Raw genomic sequence first — 21,362 nt, forward strand, 5'->3', positions numbered from 1 at the left:
TGGGCACTTTGCTCCTGGGTATTGGGTACTCCCCTTGGGGAATGCGGGGCTCCGCCTCCGCGCCCCGCCGATGGCTCCTTATTGGTCAGCGAGGCTTCCCTCATGTGGCCAGTCAGGCTGTTTCTGCTGAGCTGGGAGCTCGTTCGCGGTTATGATCCTCCGCAGTATTGAGCCGGGTGCGTCTCCCGTAGAGCATCCATAGCTCTGGACTGGACCGGACCTTCCAAGAGCATTTGGTCGCACATTGGGTGGAAGTCCTTCTGCACAGGCTATGAAGATCTGTGGGTTTTTCCAGGTGGAGCATTCCAAATCGTCATGGAGGGTAGGTCTGGGGCTTCAGCCCGTGTCTCACCACGTTTTGTTCCTGTTACCGAAGTACGTGAGCGAGTTTGTCAAGTCTTAGGGGTGTGTCGTTCAGGCACACCAACCCCCCACCCCGCCACCCCACCCCCTTTCTCCCTAGAGGACTGGCAGGGCAGCGGACTTCTTCTGTGAAAAAGGGCGAGATATTAGCAAAAACAAGTTGTTGCTGTATCTGCAGCTGTTGCCTATAGAGTCTCCGTTTACTCGCTGCTCAGCCAAAGAGCCCAAGGTTTCCTCAAGATGCTTCTGTTCGCAGGGAATGCTGGATATCATTTGCTGGTTGAAATTTTGGCTTGAGCCCGGAGGTCAGCATGAAGGTATCTGCCCCCCGAATTGAGGGCTTGAGAGGTGGGGGGTCATTAAGACTGCCCTCTTCCACTGCTTGCATTTGTGCTGATTGATGCTTTCTTTGGTCACCTATTGGCTGCAAACGGGCCCCAAATTGGCACGAGCCTGAATGCTGAAGTCCCGGTAGCAGCCTAGCTCTCCCGCTGGTGCCGTACCCATCTGCCCTTATCAGCAGCGATGGAGCAGGTTCAGCTTCCTGCTGAGAAGGTCACCTTTACTAGGACCTGCTCCTGGGAAATATGTGCCAACCTGGGCATCTTGAACGGAATTTACAGGTGGGAGGCAGCAGGAGAACCCTGCCCCATCTCAACAGGAAGTGGAGAATGGCATGTCTGAGGCACATTTGTGGCAAAAAAGGCAGAATATTCTTGTTGTCAGGGCAACACACCAACTGTGTCATTGGTCATGCGCCGGGCACCAATCAACAAAGTAAACTTGAGCCCAATGTTCTTTAATTTAGTCCATTGTACTTGTGACTCAGCCTCCCCCCACATCCTGATCCAGTGCCCACACGTCTCTAGTTGAGGGTCCTCCCTCCACACACCACCAGGTTAGGGGAGGGGGTAGAGGGGCCATATGTCACAGGATCCCTGAGCATTAAAGTCATCCGGTTCATCCCTTCAATGCGGACTGGTTTTATAGGCGTATCGACTACTTCGGTCGAGAAGTCGGTCAATTTGGAATCAATCGATCGATAAATTGCAAGGACAGTGAGGGAATCCACATCTGCTGAAGCAGTGAATGGACTGAGTGGCATGGCTGCTTGTTTGGGTGAGTGAAGGATGACGAAACGATTCACCTGGTGGAAGAATCAGAATCGGAATCCTTGGCAGGGCATGAGGATACAAATCAACATACAGGCAAGACAAAAATACAAAACAGATAAATATAGATGATAAATAAAAATCCATCTAGTTTCTATATCTGCTTGTCCTGTGCAGGGTTGTGGGGGCCTGAAATCTAACCAGCTATGGGCGCAAGACAGGGAATAACCCAGGATGGGGAGCCAACCCATCGCAGGCCACACACACCTGTGGACAGTCTGGCAGTTCCAGTTCACCTTAGCATGTTTTTGGACTGTGGGGGAAACTGGAGAACCTGCGGGAAATCCCACGACTACGTGGGGAGAACATGCAAACTCCACACATGTAGAGCCAGGGCAGAGACTCTTGGTGCAAGAGGTGTTTATGTCTACAGTGCCTTCCACTGTGTCACTGTGCCACCATGGAAATAAAAATGTGCTGTTAATAAATAAACATGTAGATGCATAAACAAAGATGAGACAACTACCTTTGTAGGGAATCATAATAAATTACAATTAAAATCAGAAAACGTGAGATGGAGACCCATGTGAGCCACTCATGTTGAGTCACCTCGCCTTGGATACAGTGAGTTTTCCCCAGAACACTGGCCAAGATAACTGGCTGCAGGATTTTACTCTGTGCTGCAGTGACTTTTTAATGTGTTGTGTCTTTTTCGCTTGGAAAGTGTCTTTAAATGGTACTGGTATTGGTGAAGTTCTGGTCTTGTCAGGTCAGAGTCTGTCAGGTCAGAGACAGCAGTGCCGACCCACTAATTAAAAGTTTTAAGCTTTAAGGGCAGAGAAATTACAGCCCTGACACTTTTATTGTGAACTGCACTTATGTGTGCTGCCTTTGTTCCATTGCAGTTACAGTTGTTGAGTTCAGCCCTGAATCTGGGTGCTAACATTAAACCTTCACCATCCTTCTCAGCCTAGCTGGATCCAAACCAGGCTCTGGACTCTTTATGAACTGGATGTCAAAACTAAACTGGTGTTCAGCGTCGGGGGTAAGTGTCAGTCCTGGGGCAAACACGTGTGTTAACATGAAAGAATACAAGCCCACGATGGTTATATGGTGTTTCAGCTAAGTGTAAGGTGTACCATCTATACAAATACTTGCAGTGCACTAATTAATTATTTTGTACTTTTATTGTGTTTTTATAGCAGTGTTTGCTTTTCTCTAAAGTCCAAGCGCTCTTCTGTAGCTCATAGCTCTACTCCGAAGCTCAGTTTGAAGTTATCTGATATCATCCAGATGCAGAGATTGATCTATTTCCCACAGAGCTCACCTTCTCCCAACGAAACCTCGTCTTCTGTCATCTTTTCAAGAGAAGGTTTATTCCAAACCTTACACCGTTTAAGGGACAGGAAACACAGATCAGGCCACGACCAACCTACGCCCGTGGAAAGTGTGAGTGGCCGGAAAGGAAAGAGTGTAGATACAATCAGTGGTGGGAGGAAGACAGGAGGCCAAGCTAGCAGAACATCTCTGGATTTGTTGTGTGTCTAATCCAGACAATGTTACGTCCTTGAGTGATCGACTTGCCTGCCACTTAACATTTCCAAGGTTTTGAATGTAACCACACAGTGTTTTCTGTGGTTATACTGTGGATGTAATTGTCTTTAATTGAGTCAGAAAATCAGCCCTGGGTCCAGAAGGATAGCTTCTTAGCTTCAGTGCTGGAGTAGTATATCGATGCAGGAACTCTCCGTGCAAATCCACAGGGCCAGCGTTGAGCTTTTTATTCGTCAGGTCTGATGCAACATGTCTCTTTTGAAGGTTGCAAGCCATTTTTCTTCCAGTTTCAGAAATGTCCAGACTGGGTTGCTGTGCTTTAGATCCTGGTTTTTACCAGCTTCTGAAGTCCACAGGCAGCTCTGTGCCTCTCGCCCATGGGGCACGTGAATGTCATATTTTAATATCAATGTTAAATGTTAAATGTTAATATCATGTCAATATTAGCCTAGGCCCACGGTTCTCACTCATCACATTCAGCTCGCTCTGCTAAGATCACTGCTAAGATCACTGCTAAGATCTCTGCACTGAATTCACATTACTGCTGATTCTAAGGGAGATTAATACATCAGATGAGCAGGTGATATCACCCACATAATATTCCCCTGGTGAGTCTGGCGATCGTGCTGCATACTCCGGTTTCTTATAACATATCGACTGAATTTCGGAGGCCTTGATCCAGTTTCGCCTGCTCGTCTAGATGTCGCTGATTTCTTGGGGATGTGGGGCCTACCTCTCGGGTTCAGTGTTGAGCAGATGCGAAAGCCTGTACCGGATCCCGGGCCGTGACTGACACAAACGGTTTGCTTTAATCAGCGGCTGAACGACGCACCCTGCATGAAACTCACTCCCGCAGCTGGTGTCCCTCTTTATTTTTCCCCGAGATCTTCTTCACCTCTACTGTCTGCATGATTCTAGCCCCAGCTCCATACCCTGGAGGTCTCAGAATTATTGATGAGCCCTTGGCTTTGTGCTAAGGGCTCCAGTACATACACTGGCTGCTCTCATCTCGGAGCAGATTTCCGAGGCTCCGGCTATGCTGCAGGGTCATTGCGGTGGATGATTACAGTAACAGGCAGAATATCTGTAAGTGTTAACTCGGGTGGAGATTCTGGTGGCTTTTTATTGGAAGGAGAATGGAAAACAAACATTATGTCTTTGATCCTTTCATTCCCACTGCTTTTCTGTGGTTGACTTTATTATGGTCGCGTACATGATCCTGAAGCCATCCATACTAAAGTAACAGCATAATATGCTGAGAAAAAGAAGAGTGAAGAGGGTCATTTCATGGTGAGGAAACAAGGTCCTCCGTTATGGAGGCTGATGGATGAAGAATGGCTGGACGCAGGTGGTGATGTTTTCTGGGAAGTGTCTTCAAACAGTTCTTCTTTCCTACACAGCTGTGTCTTCCATGTCTGTTTTTCTCAGCGTTTCGGCCTGGCTGGCTCTTTGCATTTGCCGTAAATTTAATTTACGAGAATGGGGCCTGGAAATGTTCACACGTCGATTAAATATTTATGCCGTAATGGTGGGAAAGCCAAAGGCTGCCCCAGTCCGGAACTACATTATCGTTTCCTTTGGCACCTATGTGTGGAAAACTGATGGAGGACAGAACGCCGTCAGGATTCAGGAAGAAAACGCAGCCGGTAACCCTGCTGTGGGACCAGACCGGTGAAAGTGAAGGTCTGAGTCAACGGATGGAGGATCAGGAGGAATAGAGGCTCCATTTTGTTGCAAACTAGCATACAAGGGCCACCTGGAATGCAAGGAGTACTAGTCTGGCACCCTGAGGCCACAGTTTTTAATGGTGACAGCCATTAAAAGTTTCTTGCATGTTTTTGGACTAAGAAACTTCACCAAGACCAGACGCATTTAAAGACACTTTCCAAGTGGGCCCAGCAAGCTCAGCATCTATGAGAAAACACATTTGCAGAAATCTTAGAGGGTTCACGCACAAACGCGGAGTGTATCGGAGTCCATAAACTTTGTGATAAAATGGAGGAATTTCCAGGCAAATCAATCATGGTACTGCGCCTTGCTGGTCTTCTCGATGATCCGTGGACCACACTAGCAAAGCTATCTGGAACAGCTTGTTCTCTTAATGAGGTAATCTGTGTGGAGGAGTCAGCCGGTGTCAAGGCTGCAAACAGGTTGAAAAAGCTGAGTATCTTACAGCAGGTCGGGAAATCGATAAATTGACCCGGTTATGGTATGACGCTGAAATGTGGAAATGAATGAGCCCAGTAACAAGGATAGATTGTTCAGCTGAGTCAAGAGTCAAATAACACGGTGTGGGAAAGGGGGCTGGGGGTGGGGGTGACTCATCGGGGGAGTCGAGTGATTGGGGTTCTTCTGTGGGAAGTCTCCCCACTTGCAATGTATTCGTATCTGACCCTATATACTGATGTGTGTTGCTATTTTCACCACAGTAGACCAATGATGGTTCATTCAGGGTCCCACCCCTGTTTTGTTTTGTCTTCCCAGACCCCAGGTTTTAATTAATACCCCATTTTATTCTCCCCTGCATGTCCCATGGATCTGCTCAGATCTCCGTATCACATGGTTCTGTTCAGATCCGCATGTCCCATGGATCTGCTCAGATCTCCGTATCACATGGTTCTGTTCAGATCCGCATGTCCCATGGATCTGCTCAGATCTCCGTATCACATGGTTCTATTCAGACCCGCATGTCCCATGGTTCTGCTCACATTCCATATCATATGGTTCTGTTCAGATCTGCATGTCCCTCAGATCTCTATGTACAATGGTTCTGTTCTGATCACCACGTCAGATCTGTTCAGAACATTACCACATTCTGCTCAGATCTCCATATCACGTGGTTCTGTTCAGTTTTACATGTCCCACGGTTCTCCTCAAATCTCTGTGTTCCATGGTTCTGTTCAGATCTCCATATCAAATAGGTCTCTTCAGATCGGTATGTCCCATGGTCCTGCTCACCATCTAGACCATATGTTCTCAGACAGCAGGATATGCTGTTATATGAAAAAACCTTCATTTTAGGGCAGGCAGACATGGGGAACGTTAATGCTTTGGTCGTCCTTCCTCACGCTGGCTGTAGGACAGATGCCCAGGGGCCGTTTGTGAGATGGGATCGTTGTCTTTAAAGGCACAGAGCAACAGGGGCTCGGTGGACCACTATGGCTTTTTGAAGATGGATCAATCATCCTCCGTCCAGAACAAAACTCGCTAAATGTCAGAGGCATTTAATTGCTGATGGATTCTGTGGTGCATCTGGAAATTCTGAAGCCCGGGATGTAAAATCTGTGCCCCTCCTCCCCACTTTGTGAAAATGTGTCATCTAGGTGTGTTGCTGGCCCGTCATCTGGGTAATTTTGCTGGGGTCCTTTCACCACTGCCCTCCAGCAACATCCCTAGGTGCCAGATATCCAGCTTAAGTTACGATAAAGATTCTTTTCAACAAAATGCCGAAAAGGAGCCATTTCAAAAATAATGTCTGGGCACATCCAGGAAGAAAATGGGGCCAGTCGTATAAGTAACCAAAGAGATGTTTTCAATTGGTGAGTGACAGAATAGGGGGCAATCCAGGGGCAATAAGCTTTTAGCTGGGGCCAGTGCCCATGGCCCCGTTTCTGTATACATCCCTGCGACATGGAGCAGCTTGTGACTCCACGCCATGAAGCGATGTGACAGGTACATTGGGGGGGGGGGGGGGGGGTCAAAAGTCCCCAACTCGGAACCTGACAGACTGTCACCTTGACGACAGTTAAAGCTACTTCCTGAGTGCCCACTGCATCCTGCAACGTAGATGACCTGTGTGTCACAAGCATAAAATGCCGTCGATCATGCTGCGATTGCAGAAAACGAGCCTTACACACCGACCTTTTTAGCATGTGCTACAGGATATAATAATGGAGGCATCAGGTACCTCACTCTCCATTATCATGCCATTTTAGTTGCCCATCTGCATTCACCCACCAGGTAAATGGGGGAGCTTTTCACATTAAAGTTTGCCACTCTCTCCAGGGATGAAACAACGCCCCCTAGAGGCTGCTGGCTGTTTTTTCTGCCTGAGCCCTTGTGCTCACACTCATTAATGGTGGCCAAGTAAGAAGGCCTCTTGTGTGGAGACAGCACAGAGAGTATGCAGAACCCGCCTGTGTAATAGGCGTGACCTTTGGGACGGCAGGTACCTCTCTGACGTGGCCAGTGTTTGTCAGCTGCCCCAATTACTTTCAAATTTATTTTTCACACTCTCCTGTGGAATTCTCCTGTGTGACCTTTGGAGCAGACAGGAAAATGTGAAAGGGCACCACTCTGGTGACTGGGTCACCTGGCACGCTGCCAACACGTCAACCCCTCACGTCCTGCCCATGCTCACAGCGGGTGAGTCCAAGGTGGAGTCAGACCTATGCGTTGCCCTCGCCAGTGTCATGTGACTACGCAGACTCCAGATAAGAGACCTAGGATCCACAGATGACTTGTAATCAAGCTGCTAAGATAACATGCAGTTCAAACAGAATCTTCATTCCGCCAGATTTTCCTTGTTGATGAGTTAAGTGCACTTCATGGAGTTTCCCCTCCGACGTTGATCGCCCAGGAAATGTATTATTCATAATGTTGCTATTGTTGGTTTGCTCATTGATTTGCAGGGAGGATTGTGCTGTTGAGTTGAGGTGTGTTAGTTCCTTACTGTTTCTGGAAGGAGACTGGTGGCACTGTTACCTAAACAAACATCTCAAGCTTTCCTAGGGCTCTTAAACGCATAAAAACCTTTTGAATTTTTGAAGATGTTTTGACACCTACAGATTCACATTCATGTACTGCTTAAGGCAGGTATTACAGTTTTGATTTCAGGTCTTCACATGGAGCTTGCATCTTCTCCTCCTGCTTCATGTTCTCCCCATGTTCCTCTGGGTCCTCTGGCCTTCCCTTGTGGTCCAAAGATATGCAGATATGCCCATGGCGTGTACGTGTGGCCTAGGGTGTACCGGCAATCCCTCCCCCCTCCCCTCCGTTTGCCTGAAGAGACTCCAGGCCACCATGTGGCCCAGTACTGAATAAGCGGTTTGATGATGGTTGGATGGACATTGATCTCCTGTCAAAAACTGTCCCTGATGTCTGAAGAAAGAAATCATGTTTGAGGCAAAACTGTGACAGTAATTGTCCTTCAAGCACAAATGGAGTCTTACCTAATGCTGGATTCATTTTACCATGGGTTATAATTATGAATTACATTACGAACAAGTTATAATTTAGTAATTTTCCCTTTTTCCTGCCTCAGGCTGTTACAATTACCTCCTGTAGGCAATCAGTTATCTTTCTGCAGACAGCTGGTTAAACAGCTACGGTGTTGCTTCTAAACTATCCTGTGAACTTCATTAGAGGACTTTGGTAACATCCACCTACCCATCCATCATCTAAACACGCATTCAGTATGGCGGGGGGTGAGGAATACAACCTGGGAGATGAAGAACAAGTCAAAATAATGATTTACTAAAATTTAAGACAAACTGTATTTAATACATTGATACTTGAAATTGTATTCACGACGAATTTACATTTGTTTATTAAAACAGAAATGTGATCCATCCATCTCCCATCTTATCCTGGGCGTGATTGTGTGTGTGTGTGTGTGGGGGGGGGGGGGGGGTCTGGAGCCTATCCCAGGCAGCACAAAGCAGGGGCCACACGCTAGATGGGATACCAGTCCAGAATTAACAAGTACTGCCATTTTATAAGCTGTAATCAAACTGTAGACCTGTCTGTGTATTACAATTGCATCCTGTGTCCTTGGGCGTAGAAGTGAAATTTAGTGCGTTTATTTTTAAAGAGTGTCGCCTCTAAACACTCTGGAATGCCACAGGCCATGTGCTCACATCAACTGAGACGTCGCACGACCGGTCATTTGTCTCTGTTGACCGCTCTGCTCTCTGGAGGTCATTGCTGCTAAGACGACCCATTTTCCTGCACGGACCTGCATTCCATGGCGTCATCACACATTTGTCACCCCCCCCCCCCCCCCCAAAGACATTTTCCCCTGCCAGCACGCTCTCCGCGTTTCCATCCGAGCAGATTCGGCCATCGCTGGTGCCGGCACATGAAATCCAAATGAAGGGCTCCAAATTACAAGATTAATTAACCGTTGGTTCTCCAGAAAAAGTCACAGCAGATGGGAGTGTTAGGCCAGCTGTTTGTGATTCATTTGTCAGCTCCAGATGAAGTTCATGCACAGAGGTCCACAGGCTGGGATTTGAATATATAACCTTCTGGAGCGTTCTAGTGGTTGACATTATATATAACGTGGGCTGGGGTCCGTTCTGTGAACTGTTAAATGTCCAGTTTATTTAAAGGTGACGACCCTTATGTGCAGCTCTTCTTGAAAGTAATCTCATGAAATCAGTTTCTTTATTAGTATTTAAAGATTGGACATGGAAAATTCCTCCTTGTAGGATCATGTGGGGAGTGTTATATAAACTCAGTTGCATGCCTGTTGAGTTACCTTCACTGACATCAAAATCTGAATAATATCAGATGGGAAAGTCATGGAATCCAGAGCCCCCGGTGCTCCACCGCCCCCACTACTGCCTTTCTATTCCAGTTAAATATGAATAAGGAGGCCTTCTGCAGTGAAGGACAAGGCCGAGAGGCTTCTTCAGGCCTATAATCAATCCTGCCTCCATCACTCTGTCTCAGGCTCTGCCATCGTTTACTCTGGTCTCACTTGGAAACTTGGACTTCGGAACTTCAGACAGAAATCAAATATTACAGGCTGGCGCCTGGCTTTTATCTTCACACTATGCAGACCCCAATTTAAACCCAATCTGGAGATTGTGGGCAGGGAGGAAAGTGCTGAAGCAAAACATCTGTGATCAGCTCCAATTTGGCAGAGCCTGGAGCCATGACTTTGTCTGAACAAGAATAAGGCGTTTATCTCACAAAGCGAAAGAACGGGACAGTCAGGGGCAATGCTCTCCTTATCGCTCATTATACACAAATCATCTACACAGACAACTTTCTCTACTCGGTAAAGAACACTAAGAGATAATTAAACAGCATCTCAACAAGAGGCTGATTTGAGCAATTCAGCATATATGCAATAACTCCCAGTGTGTTGGTGTATTCTTTAAGTAAAAGACAGTTCAAAATGGTATTTTGCACACTGAAGAGTCTAACAGATAATGCATTTTTAAATAATATTGATTAATTTTTGTCCATGCGATAGATCTATGTGCAACAGTCTATAATAATCAGTATTCCAGTGGTGTTCTGTGTCTACTGCATTATGTATTAGCCAGTGTTTCAGCTGTGTGGTGATGCTGTGAAGAACTGTCTGTTCCCTGCATGTTCGCTGCCTTTTAAGGTTTATGGGGCCCCTCATTAGGTTTACCTTGGTACTGTACTTCTGAAAGTTATGGAAGTGTCCACTTCAGCACTCAGTTCATATTTTTATTTTTGTGTGGTACTGCTGAAATCTCTCAAGGGAGTTGCCCTCGTCCTCCAACTATATGGTGGTGCTGAAATCTCTCGGAGGAGTTGTCCACATCCCTGGTCTATATGGTGGTGCTGAAATCTCACAGAAGAGATGTCTATATCCTCAGTCTGTATGATAGTACTGAAATCTCTCAGCGGAGCTGTATACAGCCTCAGTCTCTAGGTTGATGGTGAAATCTTTCAGAGGAGCTCTCCACATTTAGGGTTTATTCGGTGCTGCTGAAATCTTACAGAGGAGCTGTGCACATCCTCCATCTACAAGGTGATACTGAAATCTCTCAGAGTAGCTGTCCACATCCTCAGTCTATATGATGGTGCTGAAATCTATCAGAGGAGCTGTGCACATTCTCCATCTACAGGGTGATGCTGAAATATTTCAGAGGAGCTGTCCACAACCTCAATCTATATGGTGATGCTGAAATCTCTCAGAGTAGCTGTCCACATCCTCAGTCTATATGGCAGTGCTGAAATATATCAGAGGAGCTGTTCACATCCCCAGTCTATATGGTGGTGCTGAAATCACTCAGAGGAGCTGTCCACATCCCCAGTCTATATGATGGTGCTGAAGTCTCTCAGAGGAGCTGTTCACATCCCCAGTCTATATGGAGGTGCTGAAGTCTCTCAGAGGAGCTGTCCACATCCCCAGTCTATATGGAGGTGCTGAAATTTCAGCACCTCCATATAGACAGACACTATAGTGTTGCATTTTAATGCTTCAGTGCTGACCCTGGCAAATAGATGAAATCCTGATCAAAGCCACTGCTACTTTATATTGGCTGAAATGCTACGTCATAATAGCAATGCATAACGCTAAGCCCATTATACTGTGGTTAGACTGTCTAATATACATTACAATGTCTCAGTTTGATAACAGCATAGGTCTTCTGCTTCCGCAAAGTGTTAGAGATTTATATAACGGTCCTTAAGTTATGATTAAAAATAGAACTTTTTGAGAGCCAAATATAAGCTGGTGAAAACAAAAGCAATTAAAACTTACTTAACATATTCAGCCCGGGGGAGGGCGGGGGGGGGGGTTACATATACCTATGTTAGCTTCTTCAACCAATTATTTCTCTAGGAAAAGAGATTAAAACTCTCACCTCAATCTCACCACTTTATTGATTTCATTGTATTTAGGAGACTTTGCCTATGATATTCTGCATTGCCCTTGTATGAGTAGCAGGTATGCATGTTTGTCTTTCCTCTAGTCATTAGTCTATTCTGGCTTATTTTTATTTATGGCAAGAGAAAGAGCTATTGAAAAAAATAAAAAAAACATGTAAGAAAATAAAAAGTAGAAGAACGTCACAGTGTGCATCGGGAATTGTTATGGGTTGGGGGAGGGGGGGTATATCTGAGAGTACAGTCCTTGGCGCCTTTGTTTTCACAGAATTGTTTCCAATTAAATCCAATTCTGATAACACATATAATTTGCGAGCAGAATTCTTTGGGGTCCTGAGAGTCAATTTAAATATTTCAGAGAACAAATAGTGTTTTTTAAAAGCATATTTAGTCAAGTGTCACTAAAAGGTTTGCCCATAAACACTTCAGTGGTGTGTGCGGAATGTGAACGGGCCTGGATTCAAATGAAAGGGGACTGGAAATGGGGACAAGATGGCGCCCCCTGCAGATTGGGTGGTAGGACTGCAGGCTATGGAGGACCGCAATGCTGTGTTTGGGTGCTGCTTCATGAGCTCAGTCATGCTCAGGAGGGAGTTCCAGGCATAGATCTCCTAGATATATGATCTGAGGTGGTGACGTCCCTGCACAGCCCGTACTGTTCTAAGGCTCCAGAAAATCTCCCACCAATGTAACGGTGCTGAAGGCCCGGCATCACGATGAAGAATGACCTCCAAGCTGCTCAAGGTCATGCTGCAAGTCCCCCCCCCCCAGTTGGAAAGCACACCATGTGCAGCAACTCAGCTCCCAAAAATCCTGAGGAAACATAAGACAGTCACAGCAGGGGTGAAACAGCACCTGCTCCAAAAACTGCTTTGGTCCTCACCATCTTCTGTCCTGGAGCTGGAGGTGTACACAGGTCTTCAAAGCTTGGGAGAAGGAGAGAAGATCCCCTTTAGGAGAAGAAAAAACAGCAGTATTTTCCACTGTGGGGACGAATCTAACTGACCTTAATGTCTTACTGTTACACTCTGCTTTGCTTCATCCCATAATTACCAACTGGGCCATTTGCTGTTCTCTTCATCACCCAGTTCGACTCGAATGTTGGGTTAAATTTAAATCTGAACTCCATTTTCTCCCGGGATTCATCTGACAGTAAGCACCCATAATTACCGTTCATCGCCCCCGTGTCGGGAAAAGATCCGCACTCCATTTTGCTATTCAACTCACTTCTGCAATTTTCATTCGCTGTCCGTCGCCTATTCTCATCCCTCAGCGGATCTATTTCAGGCAGCGTTTCACCTTACGGGCTGCTTTTATCCATACATCTGCAAAGAAAGCAACACGTGGGCGGGACCTTAGCCTGAAAACGAGACCGCGCCTTCCGATGACAGCCATAAGTCATGTGACCGGTCACTCTAGTCCAAGCTGCTGCGATCTGTTCAATGTTTTGTTCCTTCCTCACATCCCCCCAGGAGGAAATGTGGGTTGAGACCTCACAAGCTTATCTTTTCAGGGGATGCAGTCACAGCAGTCACAGCAGCAGGTTTTGTGGCCAGAGGGGGCTGCAGGTTCAATTCCAAGAAGATCTGGGGGGAGGTTGTTGTAGTATTGAGAAAAATATATTTAAAAAAACAAGCCAGAAGAATGAAAGGGTGCAGCTGGAAACAGCACATGCTACTGAGGGTAACAGTTGGTTTCACTCTGATCTCAAAGTCAAGCACCAGGGTGACTATTGGTCCAGGTGTGTAAAAATAAGCATAAATGTGATAAGAAACCAGAGAACTGTGGTAACAGTGATGGTTCCAGTAAAACGTTCTGGGGCCAGAAGGTCACCCACCCCCCCGAGGTTCAAAACATCGAAACGGTTACATTGTGTTTCCTAGCTGCTGGTTCTGTGTGTAATCATTTCTTTCAACACCCTTCTTAACGCTTTACAACGTTTGAAAGGCATGGCATAAATTATCAGTACAATATCCCCATCACACGACACAACCATTGTCTTGCCAATTATTACCAACACTGTTATACTGACAAACTGCGTTTTGTGAACATTGTGCTTGTATATATTGATTTGATGTTGCTGTTCTAAATTATTCAACATTCAGTTAAGATCTTTAGTATTGCTTTGGTCTTGGCAGAATAGCTAAATACAATTAGGCAGAGAGTAGAGGAGGTCCCTTTACCTAACATCTATTTGTTCAGGTTCCTGCTGTCACTCAATTAATCTATGACCTTCAAACAAAGTGTTTTTAAATTGACCTGTCGCCGTGCGGAGAAACCCGGGAGTTCTCTAATCCCTAGTGTCGGAAAGAGGGATGTGTCGCCGAGGTAACCGTAGGACGGCATAGATTTCAGGCGAGCCACAGTGAGAGCAACCAAGTTTAATACCAGCAGGGCCTGATCTCATTTGTGAGCCTCACACAGAGCCGAGAAAGAACATGTATATTCCATACAGCAGGTACCGCTTTGAAAGAGGGTGGTCTTCAAGGGAAACCAGGTCTTTATTATGGCTATCATTAATGTGTCATCACTCCGGCCCTCGTTATCAGTCCGAAGAGACTTGTCGCAGGCCTCCGTTACCCTGGTAACAGGCATAAAAAACAGACTGATGTAGTGGTTGCCATTTTGTTTTAATTAGCAGTAATGAATGTTCTGTCATATCAATTTATTGTTTGAAATAAGCCACTCATTATTATCCAGTCATTTACAGCTTAACGGGAAATCCCAGCCTTTCGTATTTTATATTATTCTTCATCAGGATTTCTCACGTACACTATAGCTGTCCCCAGTGATATTTAACATCTGGATTAATTGAGTGTTACATCTTGGCCTTCTGGACTTCCAATAAAAGAGGAGAAAAGTAAAATTTGAACACACGACTTGAGCTGTCACCTGTCACGCGACGCTTGAGCACACTGATGAGGATGATGGTTCAGTTGCCACTGTGATGACAGTTTTCGTACCCTGATACAGGGCAAGTCGGGGCTCTGTAAGCGAGTGGTTCTGCCAATCAGTTTCCAAAGGTAGTTGAACTGGCTAACTGACTCATATCCCTTGGTTCCTGAGTCTGTTCCTCATCGCCCCCCCCCCCCCGCTCCCCTTATAAATATGAGATATTAACCCCCCAGCATCCAGTGACTGCTCACCTTTCCTTCCTCTGTAGCATGTTTTGCGCATGATCCTTCTTATGACGACCTGGTTTCCGATCATGGAGGAAGGGCGTGTTGATTGTCAGCATAAGCACAGCGATTTTTTTTAAATCCTCCCTTAAACCAAGGTCTCCCACAAACTGATAGATTTTTTGTAATGGAGAATCAAAATGGCTGGACTCTACTCAGCATGTGCTGTTTACTGAACGGTGTGCCTTTGCACTCCAGTGAAAAATCTGAAGCAATAATTATTTTAAAAACAGATGGAAAAAACGGACAAGTGAGCTTTTATCATCCTCTGTGAATTCAGCTCCCCCCCCCCCCCCCAAAAAAAAACAGTAGTTTGACAGACAACACGGAGTTAACAGGGGTTTATTTCTAGCTGTATGTCGGAGCTTTGCCTTGCCCTCGACGTTACATTTTAAAGGCCTTCACGCATGTTTTCTTGTGCAGATATTGTGGCGGCAGTGGAAAGCACAATCATGCATTTCACAGATGCATGTTTTCGTAATGGTTATGGCGGCGACATCATACCCCGCCATACACAGAAAATTACTGGGGAAAAAAATTTCCCATATGGTGGAATACGAAGATGAAATGATGCAGTAGTAATTAATGTGCAACACTTGTTATTAAAAGTAGTACTTAATATTAAAGGCATTTAATGTAGTCGTTTAGTAAGGTAATTTGTGCTGTTTGTCTACATGTCACATACATGTTACGACGATGTTTTAGGTCTATATACTACCTCAGCAAGAGTGACTAAGTAAATATTTACTACAGAGATTACATAACTTACTCTAATGAAATATTGCAGTGTACTGTAAATCCATCCAGCTATTTTTACGGCCTGTGTCTGTGTGTAAGTGCTTGTTTTATGAGACATTGGCGGTTAGACATGCTTTTGCAAGCGTTATAGTAGTTTCGCCGAAACGTAACATCTCTTTTACAAAAGCTTTTCAAGCAAAAACTTTTATTATCGTCACCAGTCACTCCGTCCAAAGCAGCTGTCAAATTTTATCCATTAGTAATGTTGGATGTATTCAACTGTAGTAGTCCGGGGCCCTTAAACCCCTAAAACAGTATGTTTGTTAGCGTATCTATCAACAATTTGCGTTGAAGATTAATCGCTTGTCCGTAGACTATTAATCGCCTTTCACTTTGCGTACCAGGTCACTGGTCCGTTATGCGCCTCGTTGCTGGTTTATGATACAACAAAATGCTGAATCGCCTTTTAAATTATTATTAGCTGTGTACAGCAATTACTGGATCGTTTAAATGCATGGGTTAGATTTGTTCATCTTAACAAATGCTTTCAATGCGATTGCCTGACACCTGACAGTCCGTCATATTAATGAATGAACATTCGGTGTTAGGGGCTCCTCTGGGGTGATTTCAGCCTGTAACTTAATTCATTCCTTCAGCGATGATTATGCTCTATAACATACCACTAATAACATTTACTTACATAAATTTGCGTCAGTGTGGCTAGAAAAGGGTCACATCTGCTACGATAATAGAAAGACTGTCATATGCGAAGCTTTTATGTGTTGAAAATCCTATAATGCGGTGTTTATTTTCACCAGAACAGCACCGAAAAGCACGCGTATCATTGTGTTATATAGCCCTGTAGATAGCAGGGCAATTCATCTAGTTGCCGTCAGCCGTAATAAATTAAAAATTAAGTTCAGCTCAGCATGTTGAGATGGGCTATGCGATGCCTGAATAATACTTAATTTCTACTATCACGTTACCTCCGGTGGTTTGCCTTCTTGAAGGACAGTTCATATAAAACATAAGAAATTGTTCTTGATAGTCCGTAGGTCGTGAGGTAAATTTGAAATTTTTAACACACCCGCATCATCGATATTGACTGTTGTTCAGATCAGCAGCGATTATGTTCATCTGCAGCGCTTATAAAATGTACTTTTTTGACGATATAGGATTTTGTTGTGATCAAATCCCCCTATTCAGTAACGAATAGCCAGATTTTTATGCCTTGTATGCTGCTGCTCTTTCAGATTTTGAACCTTTTATGTCGCTGGAGTGAGGAATAGGGAAATCATAGCCGGCTGCCGTCCTCATCACTTACGTACATTGGCTGACGGGCAGCTATCAGGGATAAAACGGGACTAAATCTCTATCTTTGCTAAGATTTCCCTCCATGCATGCTGTTATTAAATTAGGAGCAAAGTCATAATTTCAACTGGCTCTCCGTCGTAGGTTTTGTTTTGTATTATTTTGCTTTCGGGGAGCGTGTCCCTGGTCATCCACGCTCGCCTCTCTCTCTCTCTGTATCTCATCCCCCCCTCGGGCCGTTGTACCCGCGTGCGCGCGCGCGTGCTCTCGCCCATTCTCACGCTTCACCGGTTGTATTTGCTATTGAAACTGAAAGTCTAATACTGCTCGCTGTACTTCGCCGGCTCCGCTCCGCCTGCCGGGGCACCTGTATTTCTGCGGTTAACAGCAGCGGGGTCTAAGCAGTAGGGTACCATGACTTCAGCCAAGGAAGCAAACGCGCCGGCCAAAGCGGCTCAACAGCAGGACCAGGTAGCACTATACTTTTATAAAAAAAAAAAAAATCTGCTTTATTTTTGCTTGCAATACGCGGGTTTGCTCCATTTCTCGGTCTCCACAAGAAACATACTGTTCACCCGCATCATCCGAACATCGGGAAAGACAGAGCACGCTTTTCTGTCTTGAAACTATCATATAATTACAGTACCGCGTAGCCGCTCATTATGCGCATGTGTGATTGTGAATATCCTAAGTCTGATGTGTGGAAATCTGTGCATTTAAGCGGAGCGGAGGAGCCAGACACCCGCTTCTGAATGGAAGCGGACTGCTGGATGTGCGCGGCGATTCCAGCGTACATGCATGCATGCGTCGGTGAACAGTTTTTAATGCAACCAGCTGTTTTGCCAATAGTATAAAGACTATGAATAACGTTGTCATAAACTGCAAAGCTCCGATGGTGAATTATTCTTCAACTGTGCACTGTCGACGTGCCGGTAGACGCCTTTCAGTCGGAGTTACAAACACTCCTGTTGGATCCGCATAAAGAGAGAACAACGCGGATGTCCTTACCATTTAATGCCGATCAAATGTAGGAAACCCGTTGATCATCATCTTATTTTTATATGCATAGTTTCCCTTGTCAAATATCAGACAATAACCAATAAAAAGTTTGTTTTCTGTGCGTTTAACTGCAATTCACTAAGACATGTCTAAAGAATAAAATCACAAAAATATTTAGATGGGATTTTAATTGATACGTTCAGATGTAGCCTCTTTTCCGGCTCCGCCAGTATAATCTAAAACATTCTGATATATTATATGTATGATTAAAAACCAAGCACTTGTTTTACTCTGTTCAACCCATTTGTCAATAATAATAATAAGCAAACAATTATTAAGTAACTAGAGCTGACCTCAAGTATCCTATCACCTTGTGCTCATGTGCAGTGTGCTGTGTATATTTTTTGACACGGAGCTTGTGTAAGTAAACGCTCACGTTCCTGAACATCTTTTAAAAACAATTTCGCGCAAATTAATACACCGGTCTACCTGTCACAGCCACACGTGAAACGAGAACTTCATACTGGTCCAATTAAGTTAAAAAAACTGACGCAATACTATAAACCCAACGGCAGTTAATTTGAGACAGACCAGATATGCACAAATAGTGTGAAATGTTGACTCCTGATGCTTTCTGGAGTGAGTCCCGAGCCATATTTTTTGCTAGATATTTTCGACACAGCTTTCTTTTTGCGGTATAACATCCTGAATAGTGATGTTAGTGTCAGTACCTAAAAACTACAAAACACTTAAATGTTGTTACTTTAGGTTCTGAAAAGTTATATAATGCTAAAGAAAGCAAGCACGGGCACGAACTGGCAAAAACAAGATTCAAACAGGCATGCTAATAAAACATTGTTAGGCCTTTATATTTATACCTCTTTTCTGAGAATGCGGGAAATCGTTAGTATATAACATTCAGTCAGCAGGATCTGAAACATGTATATTAGGCCTACAAATCACATGATTTTACATTTCGGCTTTACTCTAATGCTGTCTCTTGTACAGTTTAACATAGCGCGACTTTCATTTTGGACAATATGAAAGTAGGATTATGGTAGGCCTATAGGGTTATACTTGGCCGACTTGGTATGTGTACCAGCAACATGAAAGGATCGCGGAATTTTTATATTTTATCTTTTAACAGTAAGATCTTCATTGTAATTGTTACAGAAACTATTTAGGGTTTTATAATATGAACTTGCAACACACCCATCCCGCACTGAACCTGAAGACGGGTTAGCGAGCGCGCTGGCCGGGAGAAGGTGAGTCCAACAGGGGGAGGGACGTGCGATGGGACCGGGACGGGGCGGATGTCTGATGCGTGCATTTTTGACTGATTTGTAACAAGAATAAGGTGACGCTGCCAAAGTCTTTTTTTTTGCTATTAAGAGAGTTTACAATTGATACTGCTCATTAATGACTACAAGACGCTACAGATGCATCATTAACCGCAGTGGTAGGTTGAATATAGACGCGCCTCAGTCAAAAAAAAAGAAAATTAAACGGTAAATAACAAACAATCAATGTGTCAGCATATTGCGTGTCGAGTAGTTCAAATTTAAGTCGGTTGCTGAAGCCGCATTTCCAATCAAATTTAACATCGTGTCTTTTGAACATCACTTGCCTTGCTTCTGAAATCACGTTGCCAGTTGGTTCTCCAACCTTGCTGACCTCTTACAATTAACATCCGCGTCTCAGAGGAGAGGAGCATATGCTGTATTTCACCGCCGCGGCTGCAAGGAGGGGTGTTCGACACGCGGCGGGGGGTTATCGCACGCGAACAGCCGCCCGCAGCCAGGCTTGAGATCTGGAAGTCCCCCGTGCAACCGAGCACGGGTCCAGAAGACAAGCCGATGAGTGCGAATCGCCAGGTGGGGCGGGGGGTCTAGCTGCCCCTCCATCAAAATTTAGTCTCTCCCGTCTATGCCTGCGCATATTTAACCGAGTGTTATGCATTTTTCAGGTGTTCTTTTTCAGGTTTTTTTCTCTTAGATCCATAATAAATAGACGACGGTTGTAAAAGTTTGCCATTCCATTCACCTTAAAATCAGGACACGTGTGTTCATGAAGCACGCACATTAGAGAGCGGTCTTCCTTTATCCGTGCGCCTCAGTGATCTGTCCGGATCATTGCGTGATGAGATCCCCCGGAGGGAGGAAAGGCGCCCCTGTGAGAGAAGGAATTTATAGACGATCACCCCCTTACCGAGGGAGAATAATGCATCGTTATTGTAGGCAACAGGGCAGGAGGAGTCGGTTACGAATATTTGCGAATGTCGGACATAATGTATCAGTGTTTACCTTAGTCACGAGGACCCGGAATCACACAGTATGTGTCCAAAGTTTTGCCCAGTCTGACTGAACCACACCGTCTTAGCAGGTGCAGACTCTTTCCTGTACGCCTATTTCACGTTGCGTCAGAAAGCGTGACTGCTAAGGAGAGGAACGGCCCATTAGATGTGTTTGTCCAGCAAACCACCGTGCAGTGCCAGAGGTCTCGCAGACGCACCCCTGTAATCAGGGGCGCTGTAAGGGGGAGGAAAGCTAGGACGATTCAGGGGCCCTAAAAAATTAGGAAAATAACTGGCTTGGTTTGGACTGGGGGGCCTAATATGATATGCTTTCATGGGGCCCAAAATCTCTAGCAACGCCCCTGCCTGTAATACCACCATCTGGGTCAAATCCAACTCTCACAACCCTATTTCTGAGGCGATTTTTGTATCTTCACCACACCTTTGGAAATGTTTTCTTTGGGGATGTTTTTTTTAAATGCATTTTTTTTCTCCTATGAATTTTTATACTTGCATGTCATGTTAAATTAATTGTGAGGCACCTCCAGGGTAATTCATGGGCTCTAATGAGATTCTCATGCACTCACTAAGGTCTGCTTGGTCTAGAGGTCTTGCTCCGAGGGAAAAAACAAATGAAAACAGAATAATTACAGTACTGAATATAGGAGCGCGGATTGTCGGTTAAATTGCCACAAGCAGCATCTGACACTGTATGGGATGTTTGGTGTTGGAGTATGTATATGTATTTGTAGGCTATGAGTGTAATCTCTATAGTTACTGAAGCATGTTGTACATCTTGGCCAATCACACTTCTTCAAGTTCAAGTTGGTCACATGGTTTTGCAACTTGAACGATGGTGGAAGCTGCGGTGGCTGAGAGGAGGTCGCTCTGCAGGTTGGGGTGAGGAGTTCGCTAATGTGGGGGGGAGGGAGGGGGGCCTCTGGTTGAACCTCCTACAGAGCCGAAAGGACCAACTGGGGCATTGCAAAGGCTATGCCCCCACCCCCACTTAGCTGGGGAAAGGTAAATCTATTGGCGTTTTCCCACTGCCACCAAGAATCAAGCCGCACCCGAGCCATACAGCGAACTGACGGTTTTCCACTGTAAATTATCCAAACCGCACCCGAGTCGTACAGCGAACTGATGGTTTTCCACTGTAAATTATCCAAACTGGACCCAGGCCGTACAGAGAACTCATGGTTTTCCACTGTAAATTAT

General features: G+C 45.1%; 1 protein-coding gene and 1 long non-coding RNA gene across 5 annotated transcripts in view; one reads left to right on the plus strand and one right to left on the minus strand.

The window, feature by feature from the left end:
- Window positions 1-21,362, plus strand: part of LOC111845952 (A-type potassium channel modulatory protein DPP6-like) — a 114,368-nt gene that overhangs the window by 41,447 nt on the left and 51,559 nt on the right. The window contains exon 1 of one of the 4 annotated variants that reach the window (XM_023815723.2): window positions 17,140-17,323. The exons of the other annotated variants lie outside the window; for them this stretch is intronic. Within the exon in view, the coding sequence (XP_023671491.1) occupies window positions 17,267-17,323 (57 nt within the window). The 5' untranslated portion in view covers window positions 17,140-17,266. Of the gene's footprint in view, window positions 1-17,139; window positions 17,324-21,362 lie in introns of those variants that run through there. 4 annotated transcript variants of the gene reach the window in all.
- On the minus strand, window positions 12,854-20,227 carry LOC111845953 (uncharacterized). Its single transcript, XR_002838776.2, has 3 exons — window positions 20,155-20,227; window positions 19,895-20,021; window positions 12,854-12,949 (listed from the first exon to the last, which is right to left on the minus strand). It is a non-coding gene; the product is annotated as an uncharacterized lncRNA (long non-coding RNA).

Source organism: Paramormyrops kingsleyae, chromosome 4, assembly GCF_048594095.1.
Source record: "Paramormyrops kingsleyae isolate MSU_618 chromosome 4, PKINGS_0.4, whole genome shotgun sequence".
NCBI lineage: Eukaryota > Metazoa > Chordata > Actinopteri > Osteoglossiformes > Mormyridae > Paramormyrops > Paramormyrops kingsleyae.